Source organism: Pseudorca crassidens, chromosome 5 (assembly GCF_039906515.1).
Source record: "Pseudorca crassidens isolate mPseCra1 chromosome 5, mPseCra1.hap1, whole genome shotgun sequence".
In the NCBI taxonomy this organism is placed as follows: domain Eukaryota; kingdom Metazoa; phylum Chordata; class Mammalia; order Artiodactyla; family Delphinidae; genus Pseudorca; species Pseudorca crassidens.
The window spans coordinates 96,905,464-96,917,835 of NC_090300.1; the positions used below are offsets into that span (position 1 = coordinate 96,905,464).

Sequence of the window (12,372 nt, forward strand, 5' to 3'; positions counted from 1 at the left end):
AACGTTTACAGATGAATTTATGTAATGTGTAGGATGTACTTCAAAATTATCCAGGGGCGGAGGGAACAAGTAAACATATAGCTGAAACAAGATTGGGTGTGAATTGGCGGGGGCAGTGTGATGAATTGGGAGATTGGGATTGACATATATACACTAATATGTATAAAATGGATAACTAATAACCTGCTGTATAAAAAAATAAATAAAATTCAAAAAAAATTGGGTGTGAATTGATAATTGTTGAAGTTGGGAGATAGGTACATGCAGATTCATTACACTTTTTTCTCTGCTTTTGGTTATGTTTGAAAATTTATGTAATAATTTTAAAAAAATGTATAAATGCATGAAGTGTCTACTTAGGGCCCAGAGTACAGCTTTCCATCCTTCATGCATTAAAGACACAGGGAACATCAGCTCTTTTACATTTTAATTTTTTACTTAGTGACATTCAACTTACTAAAACTGAAGGAAAAAACTGTACACCCATTTCTCCCACCACCCACTCCCACACCTCTGGCAACCACCAATCTGTTCTCTGTATCTGAACTTATTTTTGTTTTGAGTTAATTTTTAGATTGCACATGTAAGAGAGATCATATGGTATCTATCTGTCTTTCTCTGCCTTATTTCACTTACATAATGCCCTTGAGGTCCATCCATGTTGTGGCAAATGGCAAGATTTCATTCTTTTTTACGGCTGAATAATACTCCATTGTATATATGTACCACAATTTTTTATCCATTTATCCACTGATGGACACTTAGGTTGTTTCCATATCTTGGCTACTGGAAATAATGCTGCAGTGAACATGGGGTGTGCATATATCTTTTCTAATTAGTGTTTTCATTTTCTTCAGGTAAATATCCAGAAGTGGAATTGCTGGATTGTATGGTAGTTCTTTTTAATTTTTTGAGGAACCTCCGTACTGTTTTCCATACTGCCTGCACCAATTTACATACCCACCAACAGTACACAAGGGTCTTCTTTGTCCACATCCTCACCAACACTTGTTATTTCTAGTCTTTTTGATAATAGGCATTCTAATAGGTATGAGGTGATATTTCACTTTGGTTTTGATTTGCATTTCCCTGATAATTAGTGATGTTGAACATCTTTTTATGTAACTGTTTGCCATATATGTATCTTTGGAAAAATGTCTCTTCAGATCTGTCCATTTTTTAATCAGATTGTTATTTTGTTTTTGTTTTTGCTGTTGAGTTGTCTGAGTTCTTTATGTATTTTGGATATTGGCCTGTTATCAGGTCTATGATTTGGAAGTATTTTCTCCCATTCAGCAGGTTGTCTTTTCATTTTGTTGATGGTTTCCTTTGCTATGCAGAAACTTTTTAGTTTGATATAATCCCACTTGTTTATTTTTGCTTTTGTTGCTTTTGATTTTGGTGTCAGGTTCAAAAAATCTTGCCAAGACCTATGTCAAGGAGCTTACCGCCTATATTTTCTTCTAGAAGTTTTATGGTTTCAGTTCTTACTTTCAAGTCTTTAATCCATTTTAAGCTAATGTTTGTGTATGGTGTAAGATAATGGTCCAGTTTATTTATTTATTTATTTATTTATTGCCATGTGGTTGTCTAATTTTCCCAACACCATTTATTGAAGATACTGTCCTTTCCCCATTGTATATTCTTGGCTCCTTTGTTGTAAATTAATTGACCATATATCCTTGGGTTCATTTCTAGGCTCTCTATTCTGTTCCATTGATCTGTGTCTCTTTTTGTGCCAGTTCCATACTGTTTTAATTACTATAGCTTTGTATTGCTCTGCTTAGGGCCATGAATACCACTTTCCATTCTTCATGCATTAAAGATGCAGGGTACATTGGTTCTTTCTCATCTTGCTCTTATATATTAAAACTATCTGTTTGAAATTATCTTATGTAGATCCATAGGAAAATTCACTGCAGACACACAGTATGGGTCCATTTTGACTTTTATAATAAGGGGATTTTACGTGGATGACAACCTATATTGAAAATGTACTTACATTTAATGTTCTTGTTATCAAAGATAGGAGAAAGGTTTAGCTTTCCTTAAATATTTGCTACTGTGTTAGAAAATATCAGTGTAAGATGGGAGAATTAAGTATCAGTTTTATCATCTGTAAAATGATGGAGCAAATACTTGAGTTGCCTTGAAACTCACCAGACTTGAGCACACGTGGCAGTAAACATCAAGGGATTTTGTACTAGCCTGTCTGTATCTCTTCATACCACCTTAGTTCAACTATTTTACCATTCCAAGTTTCTTTCCCAAATTATGTAGCAGTCGATGAATAAGGAATTGTTGCAGTTTCTTTTCATTAACCAATCCAGAAAGCATTTGTTTTTCTTTTTTTGACAATTTGTTTGGCAAAGGAGATGTTCAGTTTGTTAATCAGAGTGATGCTTGGGAAAGAATAAACTACGTACCACAGAATCTGCCACAGAGTGTATGCTAAGTAATTGTCCAGTGAAAGGAGAGTGTTACTCCACCACTGATCAGAGTGTCACTGGAGGGCAGGTAGATCACCACGTTCCCGTCGTACCAAGTGCATGGGACAATCTTAAGTACTGAATGGTTTCTTTAAAGATGTTAGCTCTTTTCATTCATAGTCTCATCTCTAAAAATGATACCGTCATGCGATTTCTGCCTTAAAATGATCTTATAAGTTTTATAATTTTTTAAAATAACATACTAGTAAAGTCAGGGTATAATGGAGAAACAAAAATATGGTGGTGAATGTCATATACCATCTATCTCTAAAAGTCAGCATTATCTGCAGGGCAAGAAAACAGTCTTGTCCTGTTTCCCTCCCAACTGTGAATTCTTAATGTAGTTAGTTTTTGAGAAATAGAATTGGGAGATTTTCAGAAAACTTCAGTAATTACCAGTAAATGAATTTCTGGCCCAAAAGTATTTGCACAAATCCCTTTGCAGTATCTAGTTTGAAAGCAAGATGAGGTGCAAAACTTGATATCTCACATATTGTTACATTCCATATGAGCTGTGTCAGAATGACAGGCTCTCAGGACAGATGATGATTTCTGAAAATAAACTTATTTTTTCCCACTGATTGCTTATAAACCAAGGCTTTAAAAGACCTAGGCAATTAAAATGGAAATATGTAGCCATAGTTATGTGCACAGGAACTTTTCCAGAATTGATTTTGAAATGGATTGTTCTAATTGATACTATTACTTTATTTATAATGAATTTTTATCAAAATGTCCTTTTTATAGAATGTTTAATTTGCACTGGTGCCTTTTGGTAAAGAGGGACATGATTTAATTTCCAGTTTTCTGCAGGACTCTAAAGTTTTGATACATTAAAATTGTAAATGAACATTCAGTAAAATAAAGTTAAGCTCCTAACTTTTTGATTTATCCTAAATCAAAGGCTTTTGTAAAGAAATTTTTCTTAAAAAATTTGAAATTTTAAATACTGAACATATATTTTGTTGGTTCCCCGTTCTACTCTACCACCTTCAAGGCAGATCTTCCTCCACCCCCACTGCCTACCTGAAAACCTATTTTTTGCAACTTCTTTTTATAGTAGAACTTTGGCCCCTCTCAGTAGTGTTTTATTTGAACAAAGACCAATCAGCACAATTTTTATGTTTGTTCAGGAGTCAGATGGCCAGGGCTGCCCCTTCTGTCGCTGCGAAATAAAAGGAACGGAGCCCATAATCGTGGACCCCTTTGATCCAAGAGATGAAGGTTCCAGGTGCTGTAGCATCATCGACCCCTTCGGAATGCCGATGCTGGACTTGGATGACGATGATGACCGAGAGGAGTCCTTGATGATGAATCGGTTGGCAAATGTTCGAAAGGTAAAACTAGAAAACATAGGATTTTTTCAGTTGTTGTGTGGACATGAAAAAGAAGTGATGCTGTCGCAAGTTTATGACGGAGTGTGGGTTTGGGAAAGAAAGATTCTGGAATCAAAAGAAAGGTGAAGATATAACTAATGTTGAAAGGCTGATGGAATCATAGGCTGAGAAAGAACTAGACTAATCAGAGTGCTTTCGCTGGTTTTAAACTGCAAAATGAGAGATGGTGAGAGCTTTCGTATAGAGAAAAACATCATCTGAGACTGGCAATAGCACATCTGTAAAGAAAAATTTAAGAAAGAAAATTATTAAAATTAGAAGTGATGAAACTGATGAAAAATAGTCTTTGTTGAAGTCTAAAAGAAGTGTCTGATAGTTATTCTTCTTATTAGGAAAGCCAGCCTTCTGTTTGGCTATTAAGAGGTCACATAAGATTTACCTTTATGAATTTACCATAGTCTGGGGTTTGCTTATCAATATTGCAGACTCAAAAAATTAACTTTGTCAGTTCACTGGGAACGGATGCTGCTGCCCAGTTGGAGTTTATGCAACCAAGCCCACAAGAGACTACTCAATGAACCAGAATGCCAATTGAGTAATTAACAAACCAGAAACATAATGATCAAGAGAGCTGGACTCTAAGCTATCAGGCTGTTCTCTGTACAAAAAGATACATGAAATTCAGATTACGCTCAGAAGTTTTTTGCTCCTAAAATCAGAGAAATGGCAGTGAGTGTTATGAAAGCATCTGCACACACAGTATGAAGGTGCCCCCCCTTCCTTCTGATGGCAGGCATGGCTAATCAATCATGGTTCTCATTCCTGCTGAGTTCAGACGTGGCCTGCACAGCCTTATAGAACCCCCACTGCAATTCATTAGGATTTGGCAGGTAACATGCAGCCTACTTGCCATCTAGGTGGAACGATGATAAAGTGTAATGGCAGAAGATTGTATTTGCCATATGCGTCCATCTCTGTGGTAGGGAAACACTTGGTACAGGAAACAGATGAGGTGATTTGGGGGTTACCCATTCTTTACGGCTGTGTCAAAATTTACTTCTTGGCCTCCTGCATCTTCTGTGTTCCAGTGTTCCATGCTCACCAGGTACTTATCCTTAGGATTTTTAAATAACAAATTTCTACATATGGAGATATATTAATACCACCAACATGGCTACTCGCAAATTCTACTTTGGTCTGGGGTGATTTTTATTATTCATCTCATTGGTTTTTCATAAATGTCATAATTTAACTCTCATAGTCATAGTTTCTCTCAAGAGAAACTACTCTCGATTCTAGCCTCTAATGCTGACAGCTACATTCAGTTTTTACTTTTGAAGTTTGTGATCCCTTTGGCCCAAGAGATGGAAGAAAGGAAGTAGTTATCCCTCAGTAACCCTAAAGGATGAACAAGAAAAAAAAAATCTCAAATTGAAGCAGGGAATTGAGACTTGATTTTAAGATGAACTCAATCAGTAACCAACATTAATATGTATATGAGCAAAACTCTTTCACATTTTATTCTCTCAACTTGAAGAGGTAAATATTCTTCTCATTTTCAGATAAGGAAATGAGGCTCAGACTAGTCATGTGACATGGCTACATTAGGAGGTTGTAAAGCCAGAATTCAAAGTTGTGTCTGCTGGATAAAAATAACAGTGATATATCCAACACTCCATATGTAGCTTCCTTACATGCTGAGTGATGAAATGGTTTCTACCAAGTCAGATTGTGGACTGTATCCCCAAATACTTGTCATATAACATTATTTTAATAAAGTAGTAACATTTATGATTTCAGTGAGCTGGCACTGTTCTGTGTTCTTAGTCCTTGATCTCATGTAATCATGCCACCAATCCAGCAGAGAAGCTCCTGTTACTGTCCTGTTTTACAATGGAGGAAACTGAAGAAGAAAGAGGTAAAATAACTTGCCTAAGATCCCAGTACTACTCTAAAGCAGAACTGGGGCTTTTTTCCTAACTTCAAAACTGTAGTTATGAGCCGTCATGCAATACACCTCTTTTGCCCTCTTTGGAACATGCTGCACACATTGTACTTCATAGAGTATGAGTCTGTGTTCTCTGAAGGTCTTTTCAGTTCTGTAATATAATGTACATCACGAATAGTTACCAACTCCCAATGAGATGTTAACCAGAAGTTAAGAACAATTTGAACTGTGATCTGTTGGTATTAACCTGTAAAGATATTTATGCCCTAATTGGTCACCAAAAACCCAAGCAAATTCGATTAGGCCCTGCTAATTGATATATAAAAAAACTATTACATCTGTTTTTCCATATACTAGCTGTATGTGGCTATTTAAATGTAAATTTTAAATAACTAAGATTTAATAAAATTTTAAAATTCTATTCTTTAGTCCATTCAACATATTTGAAATGCTCAACAGCCCCTTGTGTCTAGTGGCTACCCTGTTGAACTGTACAGATGTGGAACATTTTCTGTAGGTATTGAAATATCTAGTATAGATAGATATAATAGAAATAACTAATATCCAGTAGATAATTATATTGGACAGAGCGTTATTAGATCATTCCTGCAGGTTCTTACTAGAAGCAGCTAGGTTTTGTTGCAAAAAACCTTTTCTTTTAATTTAGTAACCTAATGGTCTTAGCTTGGTCTGAATATTTGACTGTGATCTAGCACTAAAATCAGCAATCTGTGCCCTGTTTTTGTTTTTCTGTGAGCTAATGATAATTTTACATTTTAAATGGTTATATATTTAACTGATTTTTTAAGTACCTACATAATTTCCTTGATTTTGCATCTTGGCTTGCAAAGCCTTAAATATTTACTATCTGGCCCTTGAAGAAAAACATTTCAGTCCTCAGGTCTAGGGCACCTTAAAGCATTTAAAGAATGCTTATTGAATGCATGGATAATAGGGAATGACAGAAAAGTATCTGAGAAACATACAACAGCTCAGGTAGTTCCAGTGAATGAGGTGGTAATGTTTTACAGCTAGGAAAAAGGCATTTCAATTTTCTTTACTAAATGGGCTTTCTTCCTTCAGTGATTGCTGTCTGGGGACGGGGAGCCGGGCCTTAAGAGTAATTCTTTCAAGAACTTGGTACACCTTACTGCTTTGGGGAAAATGGAGTTTACTCTATATGAGTTTGGGAAAGGTTGCAGTTTCAGCCTGATTTCCACTGACTTAAGTTGAAGCTTGAGCTTTGCTTCAGTAGTAGCGCTGACAATCGAAGGGAATCCCTGGTAACATAAAATGAACACACGACATTCAAAGGTGACTGGTGGTTTTCCCTGATCTTTCACGCACTCTCAAACCATGCATGTTGTGTTCCCTCCGGCACACTGGTGAGCTTTTTTTTGAGGGAGCTGAGAGGTTTTGACAACGATCTTCCCTTTAGTTTACCCAAAAAGGAGAAGGCTGGTGCTGCTCTCAGACATCATTGTCCCAGCAGTCAGCAGTGTCATTTAACAGAGCTTTCACTCGAGTCAGTGTCATTTCCATACTTTCTTATGACAGTTAGAGATTGGAGGAATTTAAAGAACCTGTAATCATTTAAGTTGAGGAATCATATTTCAGTTAAATGTATTTATGTGCACTGATCTGCCTCTAGACAATTCTAAACAGATTGTGAATTTTATAATATTTTGTAAATCACTGCCACTTAACTTTCAATAAAACCTAAATTTTACTGTAGATACAAGCATCAATTCTTTCTGAATAATTGGGAAAAACATTGCTATGGTATTATGCTCCCATAATACTTTATAGGTACTTCTACTTCAGGAGTTACACTAAATTGTTACGTTTCATTTAGAGGACTGTCTTCTCCATTAGACTATTAATTCTTAAGGCCAGTGCCAATATCTTATTTATCTTTGTGTTTCTTGGTACCTAGCATTTATTAAGTGAAATAACAAATGCACATGCATGTTCACATGGTCTGTGAGGGCAGTGGCCTGATTTTGTGCATCTTTTTCATTCCAATCTGAAGACTGAGTATATCTGTTACAAAATACCAAATTATAGATTCTATTCAGTTCTGTCTTATAGATGAGGCTATGAACAAATATCACAGATCACTTTGACACAGTAGCTCTTCTACCTGATTTTCTTCCATTCTGTTTTTTTCAGTGATTCTGTTGACTCATTCATTCATTCATTTTAAAAACATTTCATTCTCTCAACTCCACGAGTGACTGTCAGTCATGGTCCAGCAAAAGGAATCAGTTTTCTTTTATCTGCCATGTCAAATACTCATCTCTATCTTTCTCCTCTTTTATGAGCAGGTTGATGACTATATTGTGAAATTGTTTCTGTCTGTCTTAAGCATATTGCATTCTTTAAATTAGTAATGCTTCCATCATAGCATAGAGAACTGAGCTGTTTGTATATTCCTGTTGTCATGGTGATGTCCTGCAGCTGGAGTTTATAAATAGTAGCATACTGAACATATAGAATGTAGTTTTATTGTTTGTTTTATAAGTTTATTTAGTAATGCTAATCATACAGAAGCAAATAGAACCTATACATCTATAATACAGTGTATTGGTTGCCTTTCTAGATATAGGCTATTTTATGAGTTTCACTAGAAGGTGTTGCAGGTTTTGCTTGAAATTGTACCATTGCCTGAGTTCTCAAGCTGTCAGAATTGCTAGGATAATTGGATTTGAGTGAGCCCTTAGAGGAAGTCCAGGGTGTGATCAATAAGATCACATCCTTCTCTTTGACTTCAGTCAGATCAAAGCTAAGAAAACATGTCTATTGCTATTCAGAATTTTGTTTCATTTTGCCAAAGGTGTACAGAATCTCAGCAGTTCCTTAGCAATTACTTTGATAGAAAATGTTATTCATGAAACACATAAATTACAAACAAATGAAGATTTGATACAAGATATGTTGACAGGCTGACCTAGTGATGAACTGAGATTAATTCCTTTGCTCTTAAACATTATATTTTCTTAAAACAATATTTAAAATTTTAATGAATGACCATATAAGAGGAAAAACAGGTGTGACCAGAGGTCAAAGGAATTATTCTTCCTTTATCTTTTTTTTTTTTTTCGGTACACGGGCCTCTCACTGTTGTGGCCTCTCCCGTTGCGGAGCACAGGCTCCGGACGCACAGGCTCAGCGGCCATGGCTCATGGGCCCAGCCGCTCCGTGGCATGTGGGATCTTCCCAGACCGGGGCACGAACCCGCATCCCCTGCATCGGCAGGCGGACTCTCAACCACTGCGCCACCAGGGAAGCCCCTTCCTTTATCTTTTTTTATACATTCTCCTAATGCTGCCATCACCAATTAAAATACATATTGCTGATTGAAAACAATATATCATCTAATTCTTGCTTTTCCTAATAATGTGTGAAGAAAGGATCCATAGTGCTCCTGATCCTGAGGAAAGAATTCATGTGTATAGATCACAGTGTTTTTGCAGTGTTCTTAGGCGACTGTTACCTTTTTAACGTGACTTAGATTCCAACCGCAGGGCTCAAGTACATGCTGGAGCAGTAAGGACAAAATCTACAACAAAAGTGAAGTTCAAAAATAACAAGGCATTTGAAATGTAGAACATGGTTCTCAAGTATGGGCAGTTCTACCTCCTGAGGGTATTCAGAAATATGTGGGGACATATTTTGTTGTCACAGTGACTGAAGGGTCGAGGGAACCACTGATATTTAGTGGATGGGGTCAGAGATGCAAAACATCCTGCAACCGTGGGACAGTCCCACCTAAGAAGAATTATTCGGACCACATGTCAACGGTCCTCACCTCTCCCGCTGTGCAACACGGGCAGAGTCATGGATGACTGAGCAATCCAAAGTCACAGGTTCATTGTTTGCCATTTAATTGCATTTTGTTTACTGATTTTCTTAAATCATGCAGAATAGTAGCATTTTCTATATTAGTACGTGAATATCAAAAAAAAAACTACCTTGTCCAAGTGCAATGTGATGATATAGGGCAGCAGTCCCCAACCTTTTTGGCACCAGGGACCGGTTTCGTGGAAGACAATTTTTCCACGGACCGGGGCCAGGGACGGTCATGGTTCAGGTGGTAATGCGAGCGATGGGGAGTGACAGATGAAGCTTCACTCGCTCGCCCACTGCTCATGTCCTGCTGTGGGGTCCGGTTCCTAACAGGCCACGGACTGGTACCGGTCTGCGGCCCAGGGGTTGGGGACCCCTGATATAGGGGACCTTGAAGACACTGTCACATATTCCTCAAAAATAGTTTGAATATGTAGTAGTTTAGGAGAAGCTAGCACTTGAACTCTTGTACTTAGTTTTGGGTTGGCCTCCTGCGGTGTAGACTGTGAGCTCATGGTGGGCCTTGCTCTTCCTCAGAGACTTGCATAGTGCCTGACCTATGTTATATGCCATTGAGAAAGTTTTGTTTTTCTTTTTTTTCATTGAATGATCAGTGGTGACACTGTTCTTAACTGTACTATTCTTCAGAGAGCTATGGTCCCCAGAGTCCAGCAACCTGAGTTTGTGTTCTAGTTTTGCTACTTAGTATCTATGTGCCTGCATTGGTTATTTAACTCTCTGTGCCTCAGTGACCTTGTCTGTGAAACCCTACCTCTGAGAGTTGAGGTTAAATGAGTTAATGAATGTAAAGCCATTGGAACAGTGCTGGTACATAGTAAATGTTAAGTATCAGTTGTTATTAGCATTATTTTTATATAGTGTTATTTAAGACTCCTACAATATTGCTCTGCTTCTGAGAATTAAATATCAGTATTTTTGAGATGTCTATGGAAGTATTTTTTTCTTTTAGGTACTATTACCTGTCATTGTTTAGGAAGAAATAGACACCACAACTGGATTGGTTTGGCAAGAATTGGTTGTATTTCTTTACTGTATTAATGTATACATAATTATGATTACATTACATGACCACATTAAATTTACTGTACAACTATCTTATAGATTTAAAACTCAGAGAAAATGCAACATTGCCAACATGTCTGCTGGCATATTATTTTAAGGACTATGTAATTTAGATAAGCTTACAATAGTCTTATTTTCTACATAAGTAAATTAAAATGATTAAGTACAGGGAACTCTAATCAATACTCTGTAAATGACCTATATGGGAGAAGAATCTAAAACAGAGTGGATATATGTATATCAACTATACTCCAATAAAAATTAATTTAAAAAATGATTAAGTATATATTCTCTAAAGTAGGGTGAAGAACCTAAGTAACTAAATAGCAATTGCTTATTGTTCAAAGCTACTGTAACTGGTATTTTGCCAGCAACAGGGCTTTCACATGAGGGCATTTTTCAGTGGCTAAAGATAATTCCCTTAATTCCCAGGATGTTCTTGTTTCTCAGCCATTTTTATGGAAATATTTCTAAATTATATGTCACTCTTCCCTGACTTCTCAAAATTGGTTATGCGGCTGAATGAACCAAAGGGCATAAGAAGCCACTATAATCAATGTGACATACTTCTTCAGGTTTATGTTTTGCTACAAGATTTAAGGGCAGGGCTTCCCTGGTGGCTCAGTGGTTGAGAGTCCGCCTGCCGATGCAGGGGAGACGGGTTCGTGCCCCGGTCCGGGAGGATCCCCCATGCCGCGGAGCGGCTGGGCCCGTGAGCCATGGCCACTGAGCCTGCGTGTCCGGAGCCTGTGCTCCGCAACGGGAGAGACCACAACAGTGAGAGGCCCGCGTACCGCCAAAAAAAAAAAAAAAATTTAAGGGGAGTTTGCATGCAGACAGGGGAAACATAACTTTGAATTAAAATCACATATATATTTGGATTAGAATGCAAAACTCATATAAATGTTTAAAGTAAAATATGAAACTTCAAAAGAAATTTCAGGGTTTATAGAGGCTGGTCACAGGCTAGGAGATTATGTCCCTCTTATAAAAGGTACTTCAGGGAAAAGCAGTATAGCTCTATGTAGCTAATAATGTTTAACATTTTAATGGAGAGGGCCCTTGGGGTTATTCTACTTGCGAGGCTGTTTGCAGTTCTTTAAAGTAGACCCTATTGCAGTTTTATTGACCACCTCCCTGTCAAACCTCAAAGAGAGCTCTTACTCCAGTCAGCTCTTACTCCGTATGTAAGTTTCTAACCATTTTCCTTCTCTTCATTGCTTCGAATTTGTAGTATCTAAAAATTTTACCAAAGTTATTAGTGGAATGTCAGCAATAATAATAATTTAAAATAATGAACCTCAGTTTACACACAAAGTTAATATCCATATTCTTAGTAAGCTAGCAAGGTGCTTATTCCTTGTTACTGTTCCTAGAGGGAGAAATAGAGCAGCATTTTTCCATTGAGATGACTTTTCTTTTTTTATTTTTGGTTGATTGGTTTTTTGGTTTTGTTTTCTAGGACTGTTAGAGCAGTTTTAGGTTCACAGAAAAAATTGAGGGGAATGTACAGAGATTTCTCATGCACCCCCTGCCTCCACACACGGGTAGCCTCCCCATCACCAACATTCCCCCACCAAACTGATACATTTGTCGTAATTGATGAACCTACATTGACACATCATTATTGTCTAAAGTCCATAGTTTACAGTAGGGTTCACTTTTG

The 12,372-nt window shown here is 37.1% G+C and overlaps 1 protein-coding gene across 4 annotated transcripts in view; it reads left to right on the forward strand.

Moving 5' to 3' along the window:
- The window catches only part of CBLB (Cbl proto-oncogene B), a 215,818-nt gene that overhangs the window by 135,681 nt on the left and 67,765 nt on the right, over window positions 1-12,372 (forward strand). For all 4 annotated transcript variants that reach the window (XM_067739005.1, XM_067739009.1, XM_067739006.1 and 1 more), the window contains exon 10: window positions 3,623-3,826. In XM_067739005.1, the coding sequence (XP_067595106.1) occupies window positions 3,623-3,826 (204 nt within the window). The remainder of the gene's footprint in view (window positions 1-3,622; window positions 3,827-12,372) is intronic.